The sequence below is a fragment of the Rhipicephalus sanguineus genome, chromosome 2, assembly GCF_013339695.2.
Source record: "Rhipicephalus sanguineus isolate Rsan-2018 chromosome 2, BIME_Rsan_1.4, whole genome shotgun sequence".
NCBI lineage: Eukaryota > Metazoa > Arthropoda > Arachnida > Ixodida > Ixodidae > Rhipicephalus > Rhipicephalus sanguineus.
The window spans coordinates 17,140,633-17,160,878 of NC_051177.1; the positions used below are offsets into that span (position 1 = coordinate 17,140,633).

At 45.9% G+C, this 20,246-nt stretch overlaps 1 protein-coding gene across 1 annotated transcript in view; it reads left to right on the plus strand.

Moving 5' to 3' along the window:
- LOC119382464 (beta-galactosidase) overlaps positions 1–20,246 on the plus strand; it is a 48,947-nt gene that overhangs the window by 16,563 nt on the left and 12,138 nt on the right. Inside the window, exons 10-11 of the mRNA XM_037650171.2 lie at positions 2,616–2,690; positions 2,792–2,878. Of these exons, the coding sequence (XP_037506099.1) occupies positions 2,616–2,690; positions 2,792–2,878 (162 nt within the window). The remainder of the gene's footprint in view (positions 1–2,615; positions 2,691–2,791; positions 2,879–20,246) is intronic.

The following is a 20,246-nucleotide window of genomic DNA, read 5'->3' on the forward strand; positions in this document are numbered from 1 at the left end:
AGTCGCATTTTCAGCGCAGCTTAAGAAACTAGGGTATTTAGAATTACGTATGTATGCATTTTCTATTAAAGGAAGACACCACGTAATACTTACCTAGTGATGTTGCGCCTCAGATATGCGTAATGTTTGCTTTTTGATCGACAATGTACACAAGTATGAACCTAGTCAGCCGTTCAAGATGGCTGGCCTTTGGGCAAGTGGTTCAACTTTGGCCAAGTGGCTGAATCGAGGGACGTGCCGACAAACAGAAAGACAGGCAGACCAAAATTTCTCCGTTTAGGTATCCCGAGAAAGACTATCGTCTTTAAAAACCGGGGCTCAAAGTCGCGGGGTGGTGGCTTGAAGGAGAAACTTGCGAACCGCGGTTCGCATCACCGGTTACTGGTTCGTGAACTGGTTTAGCGCAGCCCATATTATAATTTATCATTGTTATACGTTGCACACACTCCTACTGACCAGTGATGATGTGCAATTTTTATATGATACACAAAAGTGTCTCTGAATGAAAATTATGCAAGGGCGGGTGTTTATATTAGGTAGTTTCACACAGTTATATATAGCATACCCGCGCATATCACGGGCTTGTATGAGCCGATGGCGGTCCTGACTCAGGCCCGAGTCCGACCCGAGCCCGGCCCGGGCCCGATCCGACAATGCATTGTTGGCCCTGCGTATTGGCACGAGGACACAACGTGGCGATGGCGTGTGGAGTTTGGCCTTGATACCGAATCTTGTTCTTCCGTGCCGTCGTACGCTTCGTTTTTTTTTAACAGCGAAGCTGTTAAAGCTCGAGGTAAAACGGATGACCACCAATAACTATCGTCATCATGAACGGGTATGTGCCGCAGAAATTGGGAAAATCCCACTACTCACCACTGGACCCCGTAGCGATGGAAGCCCTACGCCAACGACGACGTGCACGTAGATCTATTAGAGGTGCGAACGCTCGGGTTCAGCGCGAGTTTCTGTCTCGGGAATTTGGACATCCGTGTCGTGTCTGTGGCTGTCTGTGGTTTAACTCGAACCTCTCTGCACTGAGAATCAACATAGAAACAACCTAGCATCACGTAGATAAAGGCTAGCAACAACCTAGAAGCGACCAGATTAGACTTCAGAATTGTTCAGTTTAGCTGTCTCAAGCCTAGCGCGACTGAATGCACGCTTCGCCATTTTTGAGAGAAGACGACGCGATGCTTCCGTCGTACCCGGACATCGCCCACCTGGCAGGGTTTTCGTCGTACTGCCACGGAACTCCACTTGGTTGTAGCATTTGCACAAAATGGGTTTTGTTGTTTCAGTCGATTCGAAGGTTTTTATACGTTCTATGATAATATTTGGCATTTGTTTCTTTGTACCATTTTGGACTATATATTGCTCGACGTACTGTCGCAGAGATAGAAATTACGGCCGCTTATGCAGATGCTCGACGGCCGTTAAATGCCGGTGGCAAATTTTGAAACACACGTGTACATGTACAGAATAACAAGTTTCATTATTGAACGCGAAGCACTGAAGCACTGCAGCGGGGCACGAATGACACGCGCACCCGGTCATACTGCGTTGCATAACAACATATATTGCGCACATACACTAAAGAAAAAAATCGAGTATTTCGGGAGTATTTCTGCCACACAACAATAATCGTCATCTGGCTTGCTCGCATTTCCTTTCTGGAAAACCCGGCTCTCGCCGCTTTCCTATCAAGAATGCTATGTCAAGATGATAACGCGCGCGCCGTTCATGATCGGGAAGTGCCGGGACCGCGGTGATAACGCAAGGAAAGTACGCGAGGTGGATGAAGATTATCGTTGTGCGGCAGAAATACTCCCCAAATACTCGATTTTTTCTTAGAGTGTAAAGCCTGCAGTTTGTTTGAACGACAATCTTGTTTATGTTCGGGGTTCATTGGCAGGCATTGTTATTGGTTTGCATCGGACAGCACTCCTGCGGGATATATACTCCAGGCGAATTTTCCCCGTCAAGCGGGACAATAGTGTAAAAGCACTCGACAACGGTGGAAACGGCTACAACACGTTTGGTTTAAGCTTCCAGTCTTGGTCCGCTGTTGACCATTCCTACATTAGCCAGCTTCATGCTTTCCAGAGTTTTATAATAAATCAAAAGAGTTACAATACACCAAAAGAGCGCTTTTTATACACACTGTAGTTTTGGATGCGCTTGAAAAACAATGACGCTGTGAGGCACGCACAAAAGCACAAAAGAAAGCGCTTTTGTGTGCCTCACTGTGTCCTTGTGCGCGACTAATGAAACCGACAGGAAAGCAGAGGGGACATTACTTGTGGTTTCTTAACTGTATTGTAGCGATTCTCACTTAAATTGAAAGAAATTAAAGTGGACGAAAACTCACCCTTTCCGTTGGTGGGATCCGAACCCACAACCTTCGAATTACGTTTGTTTTTCAGGCGCATCCAAAAATACAGTATGCTATTCCAACTAGCCCAAGGAACATCACACTTGAAGCTCTTTATGCAATTCTTGCACAATAGATGGGAATAATAAAAGTGAGATGTTGTCAATGGACGTGGAATACAAAAAGCTGGTATCGGAAATACATTTCACAGCCTTCATTTACAAAGAATATTAATTATGCGCAGTACCTTCCACTGCCACCGGGACCCGTTCCGAAGCCTAAACGGAAAATGACTCTCGGACCATTAAAGCTTAATAGGGTGAGCTTAATTTTTGTAATCTATAAGACTTTCTCTGATGCTATTATCGTTCATCACCTCAGTTTTAACTGGATCATTTTTTTTAAATTCTATCGTTGCAGCTGTTTGGCCTGAGCGAGCTCCGAGAGATGCTTTCAGGGGGCACGAAAACGTCACAACGTCCCTTGACGTTCGAGGAAATTAGGCAGGTAAGGGAACATGAAACGTTGTATTTCACCAATCCTTCATAAATTATTTATCGCCAGTCCTTTGTCTGCTTTCCTTTTTTGCGCTCGTCAATTTCTAGCGCTTCTTCTTTCAGTGTTCGTGGATAGCCAACTAGCCCAACAGTCTATTCTGATAAATTATTTCTTTTGACATAGAAGAAGAACAAGGTTCCAGCAGCTCTTGAAGGTTAGAACGTATTGTTAGGCTTGTTGATGCAATGTAGCTGCGTCAGAGAAGAACGGGGCTTGCTGCTTGTGAAAGTCATGCTGACTGCTCCCATTCGCAGAGAATGATCATCAGTGCACAAAGGTGCCGGTAGTTTACTAATTTGTAAACATCGAATTACACGCTTATAAAGAATGCGGCCACGCACGCCCAATGATCTGAGTAATCAGCATTTGCCGAGCAGATAATCTGAACGCGAGTACACATTTGTACTCTGTAAAAAAAAGAGTCAAAAGAGGGTCACGGCACCGTGACTCTCTTCGGGTGTCTATTGGCCCCTTTTGGAAGGTAGAAGCAGTAAAAGAGAGTTGGTATTTCTGCAGGGGTCACTAGACTCTCGTGAAGCGCGTTTCGATGGGCTTCCGTGATTAAGGTGCCGCTGTATATGACGTACATATCGCGCGTTCGCGTTTGCCGTTTGGCGCGTCGTCTCCGCCTCCTCTCTCAGTCTCCTCGGTCTTTTGGAATGCGTTGCGTTGGTTGCGCGGGTTGCCTGTCTTGTAGTTTTGTGTTCGAGCAAACATGCGCATCTTCGGTATCGGTGACGCCAGGCTCCGTGCTCGAAGTGACTCTTGGAGGGCCGAATATTCATGGAGCTGTTGACACGGACAGCGTGCGCCTGTTAACGGTGAGTGTACTGCTTTCGTAGGTACTAATTATACAGCTTTAGCTGGGCGTCTGCAGCAGCTCTGCGGAAGTAGGCCGCTAGCCATTTCTAACAGCAGCCTGCGTCCGCGGTGCTGTTGCGGATGCCCAACTAAAACTGTTAACGAGTTGACACCTTTATGCGCGTTCCTGTACAGGCTCCCATAAAATGAGCGATGCAAGCACTTATCAAGAGTCATTGTTTCCTGATCGCACATTGTGTCTGCACTGCTGAAGGTGCAAGATGTCGTTTTGAGATGCGCTTTAGTCTACTTCATAACAGCATTTTCATCGACATTGAGTGTGCAGCATGTTTCAGCGCGTGGGAACGTGAAAAAAAAAGTATAAGTGTACAGAACACTTAGACGAGCTATATATATTGGTTCTTGTTGGCTTGAAGACGGTAGTTTAAGATGCAGATATAGTACGATGTTTCCAGCGTGTACGCGGCAATCACCTAAGTTGGACACGCCTCGCCGGTAAGGTGAAAAGCTGGAGACTTTCAACGGCGCGCGTTGTTGCGGCCGCCGCCGTCCACTCTTCTCCCTCGTTTTTGTTTGCTGTTTTCGCGGTTTGCCTACATCGGCGATGGAGTTTGACGTTATAACAGAATCGAGTGAGTGCGCGCGACTGTGGGAGCTATGCGCAGTAATTATAGCATATGAAATGTCTGCTCTCGACGTAGACGGCGTCCGCGCGCGCTGGGTGTCGTTCTGGCGCTCGTACTCGCATGTGTTTATCTGAGTATTTAAAGATGGGTTAAGTGTGTAAAACACGCGGTCAGTAACCGCTCACGATGTGCCTCTGACTGCCGGAAGATGCGCTTGGGCGTCGGATTATGCCGGCGCATAGCCGAGTTTATTCTGAAAGCAAATTTTGAAGCGATTTCTCAGAAAAGAAGCGCTTTCATTCGTGCATAGCCAGCGCCTTTTGCGAAACGAGGTTCCCGCCTTCTTTCACGTGAAAATTTATTTTCGTTACGAAATTATTTAAAACGAAACACACATGTCAGATGTGTGTACAGTAACGGTGCGTTGAACAAAGGGTGGTTTTAAATACAAAAAAGTCACAGTTGCGCCGCAACCGCGAAGCAATGAATGCGACAGACACAAACTGGAATGTAACGTGAAGAATGGAAAGCAGCTCGAAATTGCCAGCGCGTCGCTCGAGCCCAAAGGACGCACGAAAAGAACGCACACAGGGCGAGCGCGAACTGTCATGCGTCACAGCTCGACACTGGAAGCGCACCGCTCAAACATAAAGCAGGACGCACGAAACGAACGAACAGGTACACACAGGACGAGCGCGAACTAAATGTCGCAGTTGTTACTTATTTCTGTTTGAACAGCGCGCTCCTTTCGCAAATGCGGCCGCTGCAGCGAGCGAAGGGACCTTCGTACGCTCTGTGACTTCAGCGCGGACATCGCGGGGAAAGCACAAGACATACAACCCCCCGCTTCACACCCCCGCCCGCCCCCTTGTTTCCTCGAGATAAGCGCACGAAGGCGACCACGCCCTGTAGGGCGAAGAGCAACGGCGTTCGCAGGAGCGGGGCGACGACCTTTAAAGCACGCCCCGCGCGCACTTAGCGCCATCTCGCTAGTGAGTAAAAAAGCACGGTGAAGTAAATGGTGTATATAAATAGCTCGGCGTTAGCATGCTGAAAGACAGTACTCTTCGTGGACTAGCCGTAACGCCGCGTGTTTCGGAGCGAGAGGTCGGCCGTTAGATTCCGCGCGTCGGAAAGTATTTCTGAATTATTTTTCTTTGTGGCTTTTATATATATACGATGCATGACGACGGCAACGGCAAAAACCAGCCGAGACTGGTCATATAATTGTTATCGCAATAATAATCTGCGTGTGTGTGTGTGTGTGTGTGTGTGTGTGTGTGTGTGTGTGTGTGTGTGTGTGTGTGTGTGTGTGTGTGTGTGTGTGTGTGTGTGTGTTGGTTATACCCAGAATCCCGGATCGCTTCTCCCGGCTCTTCACTCCAGTTGACAGCCACACTCGGGGAAACGAAGGTGTCGCTATCATCTGGCGCCTCACCACTCTTGATGGGAAAATCAACAGCGGCGTTCATCCTGTCAACGAGGCAGTCGGTCCTCCATTTCCTTTGGTTGGACAACACGACGTAGGAAAAGAAGTGAATGGGCACCCACGCAAAGGAGCCTAAACCAATTTCGTGTTTAAAAGAGGCTCACATCATCTTGCGCTACAAGTTTGCCGCCAAGTTACGTGTTACCAAAGCTACTATTTGCAAGTTGTGTTTTACACGATAACGGCGACAGACTTGGTTCCTTACCATGCCTGTTTGCATTCGTTGTTTTGTTGTGAGCCTTCATTATATGTCTATGTAAATCACGACGCAGCGAGCGATGGAAAGGAAAATGATAGGTGTAACCTTAGGAGACAGGAAGAGAGCAGAGTGGGTCAGGGAACAAACGGAGGTTAAGAATATCATAGTTGAAATCAAGCAGATTAAATGGAGATGGGTCGGGCACGTAGCACGTCGGCAGGATAACCGGTGGTCATTAAGGGTAACTGACTGGATTCCAAGAGATGGCAAACGCGTGAAGGGGAGACAGTAAATTAGGGGGGTAGATGAGAGTAAGAAGTTTGTAGGTATAACGTGGCAGCAGAAAGCACAGGACCGGGTTGATTGGCGGAACATGGGAGAGCCTTTGCCCTGCAGTGGGCGTAGACAGGCTGCTGCTGCTGATGATGATGATGAAATCACTTATTAAATGTGAAGCATTTCTCAACGAAGCATTGGCACTTTGAGCGTTTCTATCTATCTATCTATCTATCTATCTATCTATCTATCTATCTATCTATCTATCTATCTATCTATCTATCTATCTATCTATCTATCTATCTATCTATCTATCTATCTATCTATCTATCTATCCGCCTACGTCTGGGTGCTCTCATGATCGCCTCCTTAACTTGGCGTTGACCAAATTAGCATGGGAGGGTAAGATGTTTTGGCAAATATGACTGTCGGGTCATGACATGAATAACATCAAAATCCTGTCGCGTACGTCGTCCAACACTCTTCTCCGGACACGTGTGGCACATATCCGTTTGCCACGGGCTGTGGTGTAGGGGTATGCGTCATAGGTGATTTACAGTTTATATCTACCCAGGAACGGCAAGAACAGACATTGGTAACTTAAATGCGAGAGCGTTAAGAAAAACCGACATCGGCAGCGTTGACCCGACTAATGGAAAGATTAAAAATGAGAATCCCAGCAGGAATCGAACCCAAGCATTCTTCGTCGCAGTCAGCTATACTACCACAGAGCCACGCCAGGTCTATAAACTGCTTTGGGAAAACAGCCTATGCAGGCGTAATGATGGTGCAACTTCAATTGTGGTTGTGGTGCTGGCTATCTAATTTTATAAGAAAGAAATAAACACTACATATTTACTCCTACGATACAGGCGTCATATCAGATTAACGTCTGTGGTTCCAGTGTTGGCTCCGCTTTTATAGCAGTCTAAAAACATTACATTTGTATTCCTATGTTTCAGCAAGCTATATTGAAGCATTGCTCGACCCGGTGGGGTACATTAAAGTTACGTGTGATATTCACATGATTGAGCCGTAAAGTGCACTTAGTTTCGGTAATACTGATGTATGTACTCCAACGTGAGGGCTGACGTTACGTCGCACCATAAGTTACCCTTTAAACGCCAGTGTTGTCGACGTGCCTGGTAAGCAGACGATGCGCACACAGCTGCGACACTTACAAAAACACGTCGATCCACCTCGTAACGCTTGGCTCAAAGCCATAAAATACAGCATAGAACTACTCGCTGACTGCAAGTTAAGCTGCTATGGGGGCTAGTTGGTGCGAGTACATGGCTTGTTCGCGCTGCCAGGAACTGGACGATTTTGAAACTGAAAAATACACACACAGGGTGAAGCGCGTACTAACAACTTTGAGTTGAGTTGTTAGTACGCGTTTCACACTGTATGTGTCTTTTTTCCGTTTCAACATCATCCAGTTCCTGGCAGCGCGAACAAGCCATGTACTCGCTGACTGCTTCGCATGAAACAGATTCCCACAACGCATGGGATCTGCCGAATTTTTTGTGAATGGTTTTGCAAACTCTTATTGCAATTCTGTTTTCTCATAATAATATCACGTTCTGTTTTTCAGATACAATTTTTCATGGCTGCTCACGCTGAACCGGAGCAATAACATAGCAAGTCACAAGTCTGATGCCTCCAGCCGTCACCGCTTTTTGATCTTTCATAATCATAAGGAATAAATATGGAAACATGATGCCGATTTCTGCAGTTTATTGCACGTCACTGTCACACATTTTAGTTGGCTATACTCATACAAGCATGTAAATAAGGAATACCTCAACGGCCTAATTGGAAATCCCAGACCATCTTTTCGCGCTTTCTAGATTACTCTGCTGGAAAAGGTGTGCTGTTTTGATGAGTCTGATTAAATAATGCTAAAATTGAAATAATCTTTTTTTTTTGCAGTCGCTAGGCACAATGGCAAGTATTATTTACTTGCTTAAAATGAATACTTCACTATTTCCAACAGTAGTCGCGCAAAAGTAGAGCATGGGTCAACTGAGTAACTTGAAATAGTTGTGGAGTCGCTTGACGCGTCGGTGTGTGTCATTTGACTCCCGTAGGAGTGTTACCAGCAAGAGTCGTCTGGCTCCTTCATAAGTGGTAATGTGATCCTTCGGGTAAGAGCCCTTCCACTCTTCCTAGAGGGTCGGGCTACTCTCCTAGAGAGCGCCGACTCTGACCCACCAAGAGAGTCACCGGGCCTCTTTAAAGAGAGCCGTATACGTGGCAAGTTAGAACTCTCCGAAAAGAGTCACACATACTCTTTTTTTCTTACACACTAACAAAAATACAGCATTTGAAGAGTCTTTCTGCCACACAACTAAAATCGTCATCCACCTAGCGTACTTTCCTTGCGTTATCACCGCGGTCCCGGCACTTCGCGGTCCCAAACGGCGCGAGCGTTATCAGCGTGACATAGCATTCTCGACAGGGAAGTGACGAGAGCCGGGTTTTCAAAAAAGGAATCGCGAGCAAGCCAGATGACGACTATTGTTGTGTTGCAGAAGTACTCCCCAAATACTCGATTTTTTCTTAGAGTGTAGAGTGTACTGTGACATTTCTATTTCTCCGTGTTCTTTTCTTTGTCGCTATAACAGTGCTTAAAATGAGGGACGAACGTAGACGAGGTGGACAAAGCGCTGTTTACAATTCGTTGTCAGAAGACGCACATTTGTACTCGAAGTAACAAAAAGAAATCAACTCACATGCACATCTCATAAAAGCACCTTTTTTTATTACGAAAGACTTTAGACGTGATCACACGTTGCTGACACAACTGACAGGACGATTTCTCTGTCGCCTGTTCTTTGGCTTTCATGATAACGCAGCTTTTAAATGCGGATCACTTTAGGGGCCCGGCCTGTCGTATGCTGTCGTACCTTGTCGTAATAGCTACGACAGTTCGTAATAGCTACAACTTACTGATAGTTCTGCAGATGGTTTTTCATCCTTCGCGCTAGAATCCGCGTACATTTCACAGATGCCTGATATAGAGGTATCATATGAAGGCATTGTAGCACTTTGTCTTAATATTAAAGACAAGAAAGCTATCGGACCAGACGGTATACCAAATGCGTTTTTACGTAGGTATGCGGAGTGGGTAGCCCGATATCTCGAGATTATATTTAAGGCATCGCTAGCACAAAAACAGATTCCAGATGATTGGCTAGTTGCAAAAGTTGTCCCGGTACACAAATCTGGTGAAAAGCAAAACGTTGGAAACTATCGGCCTATTTCATTGACGTGTGTGTGCTGCAAGCTTCTTGAGCATATAATATCAAAGTCGATCTATAGTTACCTTGAAGACAAGAAGGCTTTCTTTTTTCATCAACACGGTTTTCGACGAAACCTATCCACCGTTACACAATTGGTAGAAACAATTAATGACTTTTCAACTGCACTGAATAACAGAAAACAGATAGACGCTATATGTTTAGATTTCTCCAAGGCCTTTGACCGGGTCGTGTATATGAAATTAATAAATAAGCTAATAGAAATGAATATAAATTATGAAGTTGCTGCGTGGATCCGCTCATACCTCACAGGTCGGACACAATACGTCGAAATAAACGGTAGCAAATCCGATCTGCTAAAAGTAACCTCAGGCGTACCACAGGGATCCGTCTTAGGACCCCTTCTTTTCTTGGTTTATATAAACGACATTGCTCATGACATAGGCGACGACATAACTGTTAGGTTATTCGCAGATGATTGCCTAATATATCGAGAAATTAATAATCATAATGATCAGGCGTCACTCAAGCGAGCTCTTATAGCAGTAGAAGGTTGGGCCGCTAAATGGGAAATGAAAATCAATGAATCTAAATCAGTCATGCTCAAGCTTACCCAGCGAAAAAAGCACGTTATTAAAGGTAATTACGAAATGAATTCCACCACTCTCACCGAAGCGGACACAGTAAAATACTTAGACCTAACAATTTCAAATGACTTAAATTGGAAACCACACGTAAACCAGATTTGTACAGCTGCAGAAAAAAAGTTATGGTTCCTTCGCCGCAAACTAAAGCTAGCAACACCATCCGTTAAGCTGCTTGCATATTTGACCTACGTAAGACCAACGCTAGAGTACGCCAGTGCAGTATGGGATCCGTTCCAATCGGGGTTGACAAATCGCATTGAAAAAATACAGGGGAAAGCTGCTATTATCCCGGTATTCTCGAAATGACTCCGTTTCTGAAATGCTTCGATTGCTTGAATTGCGTACGCTGGCTCAACGCCGGAAACTTGCTAGACTTAAATTTCTTTTTATGTTATCAAAAGGACACTTTAGTATTGAAATTAAGCCTTATCTTATTTCCAGGCAAACCAGCAACGTCAGATCAAGCAATCAATTTTTGTTCTTGGTTCCAAAATGCTGTCTTGATGTGTACGCGTATTCTTTTTTTCCTCGAACGATAAAAGAGTGGAACGAGTTGCCAGTGTCTGTATTGACTTCAACGAGCATTGAAAGTTTTGAAGAGCGAATTAAAAATCTATTACAAAAATGATTATTGCTTGTGTTGTACGTAAATTGTCATGAGTTCTCATGACGTTCGAAATTCTGTAGTTTTCTTTTTTTTCATATTGCATACTGTAACATCGTCACAATGTCTGTCTATATGCTTTTTTTCCCGTACAGTTTCTTATTGGTTTTTGAAAAATATGTATTCTTTTATACAGTTTCGTTTTCATTATACTATGTTCTACTTACTATATTCTGTGTTATCATTAAAATAACTGTACCCACCCTGTTACGGCCATGACGGCCAACAGTATTTGGAAATAAATAAAATAAACGCAGGCAAAACCGCGAACGGCATAGCCATCTGTAGCATATTGAGCGCGCGCTCGCACCAAGGAGAACTCTTCTTCCTCTTGTTCATCGAGCGCCTTGGTGATGATAAGTGCGAAGCACTTTAGGTGCCCGGGCTGTCGTATGCTGTCATCGCCTGGCGTAACGCAGAAAAAACCACGTATAAAAACAGAAAAAAAGGAAGCAAGCGAGAAATAGAAAGAGAGAGAAAGCAAGGGGAAAAATAGGAATAAATACAGAAAGGGCAAGAAAGAGAAAGAAATACATAGAGACAGGACGAAATAAACAGTAATAAAGAGAGGAAAAAAGCGGAAAAATGAAAAAAAGAAAGAGATGAGGAAAGAAAGAGAAAACCGAAGAGAAACAAAGAAGGCTGCCCAGCTCCGCACTTCCTTCAGGCTTGGCACCCCTAGTGCGAAGCCGCCTTAATCTTTTTTTTTTTTCAAGCAACGAAACTCGTCCCCACTGTGCAGAGTGATAAGACTGTGCTGTTTATAGTGTACTTGCGCTGCTATGACCTAGAACTAAAACTACGGCAAGCATATCCTTTTCGCAGGCATTACAACGACAAGCGGTACAGATGATTCACGATACACGAGCCTTTAGTGCATTCTACCACGGTTTCGCGGATCGGATGTCAGTGGCTAAAGAAACACCTGCAGCAGTCTCTCTACTGTGCTCATTAACAGCCTTGCAAATAAGCATTATGCGAGATTTCTAATCCGACATTTTTGGCTCCTTGCACCGCGCAGGCAGCACAGTGTACATTTGTCTAATCGCATTTAGTCGTCTTTAATTTATTGATGAAAAAGGACAACTCAAACGCGCGTACGCAATGTAATACGCCTTTCTAGCTCGATCCTTTCATCTGTTGTACTTGTGGCGAATAATTTACCGACATTTTAGAAGACTTTTAGCGCGACTACCAAGACGCATGCTTCAGCTTTTAAAACTTGGGCTTTAACAACATTTCCCTTCCTTACTGTTTTTACCACAAGCACTCAAATTATTCTGATATATATTTTATTTTGCTGTCGACCAGCTTATTAAATTTTAATACGCATAGCTTCATCGGTGCGCCAACAAAAAAAAAGTAAATTCCCGAACTCTCTTATTTTGATAGGTGCACTTTCTCGTGCCGCAATAAATTTAACGTTTAAAATAATGCTTACTTCAGTGGCCAGGCAAACTCGCTTACTCTTCATCGCTCCAACGAAACTTCCACAATGAATGTCGTAGGCCCGCTTTTTAACGAAAATATAAGCCGCGCCTTTCTACGAGAACCCTTTGTATAGATAAAATAAAGTGGCAAGTATAATTTTATACGTGCTTTGTATTTTAGTTCAAAATTGTAATGCTCCAAGAATGTTGATTGTTTTCACATTGAATGACCAAAATATGTTCCGTAATTTCATACTGTCATAGCTGCGATGGCTGAACTTCGACGTGACCGGAATGCAGATGCGACTGTAATATTTCAACGTTCGGTAAAATGCCACGGGAGTGGTATTGGTACTGTTCGACGCGGCATATATAGCGAGATCGACAGTGAAATTATAATATATACATTTCTACTAATTATCCTACTATCAGGAAGTGCAATAGTTATACACCGCACTCTGCGTAATGTTTCAACCGATGCTCTTCAGAAAACGTTCATCTACTGCATTACAATATCAGCAGAGGTACTGTAGGCACCAATCTCACCGTGCTCGGGGCCCGGCTGTCTCGATTTATGTATAGCCCGTAACTCTGCCTTCCTTCCCTTAGTAGCTTGGCATTGGTGGCTTCACTGCTAATGATTCCTCATCACGCGATGCGCAAGCCGAATGGGCGGTTCTTCTCTGCCTGTACTTTAGAACTGTACCGCCGGGAAACGAAAAGTAAAAAACAAACAAAACAAAACAGAAGCTTTCCTAGAGGGGTTTGACGCTGCACATTCTAGGAAGTTCAGAGCGACACTAAAGACCAAAACAGACGAACGTCTGTTCCTTTCTGTGGTCCTGTCTAGTTGCGCTACTCACGATGATTTTTATGTCGAAACACCAACTCCCCCAATATTCAAGTCATTTAAAATGATTTTTCTCGTGTTAGCGAATTACTTTTTCACAATTCCAAAATCACCCCGCTTGCCACGAGAAAACGTGCACAAAGAAAAAGCTGGTGGAGGCTACCTTGAAATTCCCGCAGCATCATACACTGTAAAAAATATTTTGTGAAAAAAACAGAAATTGTCTGGCAGCTCTCTTGCCACAAAATTTCTGTAAAGCTATGTTTTCTATTTTGAAGCTTTCTGTGTTTTAACAGATTTTTTCCGTTTTACTTCACAGAAGTTTTCTGCATAAACACAATGTTCAGTTTTGTGTTACAGAAAAAAACTTGGTTTTCTGTTTGTCTTCTTTCTGTTATTTCACTGTTATTTTCTCTTTTACAGTACAGAAATTTTATGTTTAAAAACACGTTTCAGTTTTCAGACACTGAAAAAAACTGTTTACTGTTCTCACTTATCTGTTATTTCGCAAATAGTGTCTATTATCGTTTACAGAAACGCTATCTATAAGTACAAGTTCGGATATCGAGTCACAAAGGCTGTGTTTTCTGTTACTGCCCTCCTGCTATTTCATTACTGCATTTTAATTCGGGAACATATTTTTTATGCATAAAGATCAACTTATATATATTTTCTTAGAAAAACGTTTCTCAGTACTAAAAAGTAGTTATGTCACTTGTACAAGCGATGCGCAAACATATTTTGTTTAGCCAAATGCAATGGCAAAAATACCAATATATTGCGTTTGCATAATACAAATATATTCCAATTTTTTTATTAATATCTGGGGTTTTACAAGACAAAACCACTATATGATTATGAGACGCATCGTAGTGGACAGCTTCGGAAATTTCGACAATTTGGTGTTTCTAACGCGCACTGACATCGCACAGTACATGGGCCTTGTTGCGATCGGCGAGCCACCCTTTGCCGCGGGGCGCCGGGACGGCGTAAAGGCAGCCGCCTCGCTTTGCGGCGATAAGGAAGAGCGCGAAGGCGCCCGGCTGATTCTCATGCGCCAGGAGGAGCATGGTTTCAGTTTGCTCGAGACAGCACCATTGTCGCCGGTGCCGGAGCGGAAATGCGACACATGGCGCCTTTGTGCCCCAGGAAAGGCCGCGACGCCGAGCTTCCTACGAAGACTGACCTCGGACCACCGCGCTGTGCGTCTCCGGCTGGTAGGTCGTCTACGCTCAAATCAGCGCCAGCTGCCCAGACGCATACCAGTGGATTTGCCGGGCCGGCAGCCGCCGTTCGGCCGCATGGGTGGTCGGCTCGAGCAGCGACATGAGGGACTCATCACAACCCGCGTGCTGGCGGCATGCTTCCCCCGACGCGACATCGTTGCGAGAACAATGCGCGTGTTTGGGTTGTGTGTGCGTGTGCTGGGGGCGGTGCCAGCAAGGTGACCTGCAGGATTCACTGCCCGATTGGATGTAAACGTCCTCCCCTGTTTCCCTAGGTCTGGCGTCTAGGGACCGCCAAGGGGTTAAAAGACGCCAACGGATGCATGCGAAGGACATTCCGGAACAAGTTGTCTATATGTAAAAAATGTAAATAAACCTCCTATACGCTTCTTCTGCTCCTCAGTCCGGTTCCCTCCAACAGCAGCTCTTCTTGAGGACGAGGTTTGCGACCGCCTGCCTGGACGCGTGGAAACCAGCGCAATTGCCGGAGAGCCTCCTCTCACAACTTCCAACACTGGTGATCAGCGATGGGATGGACCTGGTGACATGGAGCTGCAATTGCGGGTGAGCGTTTGGTTTCTGCATTGAGATTTGCCAGGCTTCAATTTCTGGGTTAATAATTTGAATTCCTGGGAATCGTCAATTGTTGGGATGCAAAGTGCGTTTGTTTGAGCATCATTGAGAGGGCAAAGCCAACGCTTAAAAGCAGTGACCATGGACCTGGTGAAGTTGCGAAAGAGAGAATTGTTGCTGTTGTGTGAGGAATTGGAACTGGAATGCGATGAAGAGATGAAAAAGTGTGAGCTATTGAAAAAAATAGACGAAAGTGGTAGTAGTGCGGAGAGCATTCAGATTGCTTGGGAACTGGTTCAGAAAACTCTGAAAGAGGAGGAAATGAAGAGAGCATACGAAAAAGAGAAAGAGTAAATGAAGTTACGGAGGTTACAGCTCGAAATTGAGCTGCAGCGTTTAACAGTTCATGGAGGAGTAAGCCGCATTCCTGAAAAAGCAAGAGAGCAAGAACAGGAAAAGAGCGAGCATAAGAGAGAGGGAAATGACAGTCAGATACAGGTAGAATCGCCTCTTGAATCAAAAGAGCGACAGGACGCGAGTTGTGAGATCCTGTTAGAGAAAGTTGCGTGCCTCTACAAATGGGTTAATGTAGAGCACGTACAGGACGAGGCCATCGGTGGTCTAGAGCCAGGGGCGTATCAGAAAGGTGTTCCTTGCGGGGCCGAGGATCGTTTCAGCAGCCCTAATAAGGCTAATGCGGAGCTGGAATCATTCCTCGTGCCTGAGCACATAAATGATCGTCCGACAATGCAGGGGGAAGGCAAAGCAAGCCTAGAGCTTAACAAGGACGCGACGCTTCCAAAGTTGATGAGTACCGCCGAGGAGCGCCCAGTTTTAGATGTCACCAGTGACAGTGCAGAGAAAGGGGCCCGACCGTACAACGAAGCGGAGAGAGAAGAGAAGCAAATGCTGTTGGCTGGGGGTACGCTTAGTTTTGAGGGGTTTTTGCGAGTGGACAGAGGTTCATTAAGTGGTGAGCAAAAGAAAGACCCCGGACTGGCGTGTGTGCATATCCCAACCAAGGAAGAAGTTGTGAGACGTAACGTCACTGTGCGGGAAAATGGTTCAGAGACCAACCCAGAGAGCGCTCCTTGCGGAGACGAGGCTGTTTCCAGCAGCGATAAAGAGGTCAGCGGCGAGGCGGAGGTGCCTCAGAAATTGAGCGGCTCTCTGGTGTTCCAAAAAGAAGCAAAGGTGAAGGCGGTCGAGCGCGATGGGTCCCCGGTTATCGGTAGATTCGAGGGTACGATCGCGACACGCCTAACTAAGAAGAATGGTTGTAGAAACCGCCGGAAAAGAAAGAGGCCGAAGCAGTCCGCACAGCAAACACTCGCGAAGGATTTCACACTGCAGCCAATAAGACCACACAATAGGACACCGCGTAGCTCGAGAGAACGTCCATTGATGCGGGTGGTCAAGCGCAAGCGGCGACGGAGGCGCATTGTTGAAAAAGAAGACGCATCTCTGCGACGGAGGGCCACAGTAGTGGGGTGCCGCGCCCGCGCGGGAGCATGTACAAAGGGAGGGGGAAGACTCATTCTTTCCCCACGTTTGTGGGTTTCCTTTCGCCGAACTGAAGGAAAACGGCCGAACAGCCGTAGGAAGCGAGGACACAGAGCGCGAGTAAGGGATGGTGCCTTCTGTAGCCGCGGGCGAACTCCAAATTCGCCAGGACCGAGGCCCCATCGGGTGCGATTCAAAAGAATTCACAAATTGGGAAACGGGGCATGGTCCAGCAGGGTATTTTGCAGGCGCGTGTAAAAGAAGCTTTGAATGATTAATTTGTTTGAGTTCGACTTCAGTAAGTTTTATTTAGTATTTTATAAGACGCGGTGCGAAGTTTTAAGAATAATAGCCGCATGGTACTGAAGTCTGATGAGAGTATTGTAGTCGCGCTAATCAGTAGGATGTTTCCGATTAAGGTTTCATAGCGCAAACCCTGTGTATTTTTTGTGGTGCCTTAATGTCTTAGTGAAATATGGTAGGCTGTCATTGACGCGTCAATGTGCAGCAAAAGAAAATTTCAAGGAAAGCTTAGCGTAAAAAAAAAGAAATTGCTTAGCGAAATGCTTAAGTTTGGTGCTGATTAGTGCAGTTTTCGTTGCGTGCGCTTGGGAGTGACCAGCACGCGAGGCTAGGTTCACAGTACCCAAACGTAATTTATGTCATGTATTTTCACTGTGTGTGGTACTTAGGCACAGTGCCATTGTGCGCTGTTCGTCGTAACGTTGCGTTGCCGACGCACGTTTAGACAAACCTTGTTTGGAACAATTGGGCGTGCCGCCAATCGTGGGTTTTAAGCAGTGCGGCGCTCCATGATTGAGAGTAACCTAGAGTTAAAGCGCTCAGAAGAGCTTTGTGCGCTTGATATTGTAAGTGCCAACATCGGTAGTTAAGATTAACCAGACGGGCCTGATGTAGGCAGGTTAATCTCCTTTGTTTTGTTTCGATGCTTGATGATCAGGTGATCGCATAAGCCGAGAACTGCGACAAGTATAGGTTCAGAAAGGTAGAGTTACGTACGGATCACGTTACCGGGAGAGGACATAAGCTTCCGTCATGAATCTGTAAACTGTCGTCCTACTCCAAGAGAGTCTGAATTAGCGGAAGTGTAGTAATCATATCAAAAGAATGAACGTTTGCTCCGATAGAGTATTCCTCTCCAAGTTTACTTTTCCTCTGGCATAAGAAGGGGTTAAAGGAGTAGAAATGCCGACGAGCGTGGTAGCCGAGATGGAAATGTAATGTCGGAGCATACCATTATAAACTTTTGCTTGATAGGTGTCTTGTAATTGTTTACTGAATAGTTCCCAAGTGGAGTCAACCTATCATTCATAATAACGATTTCTGTCTTGCGTGAAACTTCAAGAGGGAAGATGGTCACTTGCTTTGCTTGATGTGCCTCTCGGGGGTCAAAATTTAATGAGGTTCATAATTTTGAGTTTTTACTATGAACATTTTGTTTTGATAAGCCTGGCGTGTTGAAGGCAGATCCTGAACGTTTGTGCGCGGTGTAGCGTTGTGCCGCCTGGATCGTTCTTTCTGCTGTTTCCCTTTGTGTGAGGTTCTTCGAGCTGCATGTTTGCGGTCATCGTCGACTCCGAGACCCCCTATTCATGGCCAGCAATTGAGTTCCTGGCCATTCCAGAGTTTCCTGGCCCCGGAGGAGCTGTTGCGATCGGCGAGCCACCCTTTGCCGCGGGGCGCCGGGACGGCGTAAAGGCAGCCGCCTCGCTTTGCGGCGATAAGGAAGAGCGCGAAGACGCCCGGCTGATTCTCATGCGCCAGGAGGAGCATGGTTTCAGTTTGCTCGAGACAGCACCATTGTCGCCGGTGCCGGAGCGGAAATGCGACACATGGCGCCTTTGTGCCCCAGGAAAGGCCGCGACGCCGAGCTTCCGCCGAAGACGGACCTCGGACCACCGCGCTGTGTGTCTCCGGCTGGTAGGTCGTCTACGCTCAAATCAGCGCCAGCTGCCCAGACGCATACCAGTGGATTTGCCGGGCCGGCAGCCGCCGTTCGGCCGCATGGGTGGTCGGCTCGAGCAGCGACATGAGGGACTCATCACAACCCGCGTGCTGGCGGCATGCTTCCCCCGACGCGACATCGTTGCGAGAACAATGCGCGTGTTTGGGTTGTGTGTGCGTGTGCTGGGGGCGGTGCCAGCAAGGTGACCTGCAGGATTCACTGCCCGATTGGATGTAAACGTCATCCCCTGTTTCCCTAGGTCTGGCGTCTAGGGACCGCCAAGGGGTTAAAAGACGCCAACGGATGCATGCGAAGGACATTCCGGAACAAGTTGTCTATATGTAAAAAATGTAAATAAACCTCCTATACGCTTCTTCTGCTCCTCAGTCCGGTTCCCTCCAACAGCAGCTCTTCTTGAGGACGAGGTTTGCGACCGCCTGCCTGGACGCGTGGAAACCAGCGCAATTGCGGGAGAGCCTCTCTACGAACTTCCAACAGCCTCTACCATTTCGCCTCTCTCGAATTGCGACCGCCGCGGCCGGGGTCGGACCCGCGACTTTCGGGTAAGCAGCCGAGCACCGGAACCACTGTACTACCGCAGCGGACATTGTGAACTTCTTGGAGCTACACCCGCGAGGTGTTGCTTCCAGCACTCTAGTAAATAACGCAATAAAACAGGCACGTTTCAGTAGATTCTCCTTTCATGATAAAAGAAACGAATCTTTATTTAAGCACAGGAAATGCTGCATTTATAAACAGCTTCAAAATAATGAAAACTGCGTACATGTTGTCACCGTAGATTCAAACTGGTTTGGAAAATGTGTAGATATGCCGTATTTACTCGAATCTAGGCCGGTCCTGATTATAAGCCGACCCGCGAAATTCGCAAGGCCAGAAAAAAAAACTTAATCATTGCATGTAATCGAATCTAAGCCGACCCCCCCCCCCCCCCACTTTCGCACATCGTTTTTTCGAAAAAAAATACACCGGCTTAGATTCGAGTAAATGCGGTATATTCATAATGACAATGCAAATTTTTCGTTGTAACACTTAGCATTCATAGTCTCGCAGAGCTTTGATTAAGTTGGTCATTTGTGGTGTGAGGCGGCGCTGCTTCCTTGACTTCTCGACCTTGCTCCCTCTGTCAGGGCTGACTGCTGCGGCTGCCATAAAAACGAATAATGATATTTTTAGGTGCAGCAGGCTGTTCATGACTATGCTGAACATAATGGACCATACTGAGAACAACACTGATTATGTTGGTAGAGCGCTTAAGAAACCCTCGCATTTCCTCTTTAAGGTGTGTGTGGAATCAGTAAAAAAATAACCTCACGATCCAGATGGAGATTGATTTCTATAAAATTGCATTATGGGTTCATACAATGTCATTTATTGCAGTGTAAGGATTTAAAGGAAATAATGCTCCTCACACAGCAAGGTTCACGTGCATGTTCGAAACGGGCGGCGCAAAAACAAGGGACAAATGAAGTCTTTCCTTTGTCCCTTGTTTTTGCGCCGCCCGTTTCGAACATGCATAACCAATTCCAACTTGCCCAGGCATCAATTCTTCTGAGGTTCATGTGCTTTTAAACATTCACCCAAATACAAGAAAAGCTCGTTAATTCGGATTTCACGGGTCCGGAAAAAACGTCTGAATTAACCGAATGCCCAATTATCGAGAGTATAAAAAAAAAACATGGGTGATCCCTCCGTCATAGGAATCGGTATAACACGAAAGTGAAACGTGTCTTCACAGAAGTAGTGCTTATGATATATGAGAGCT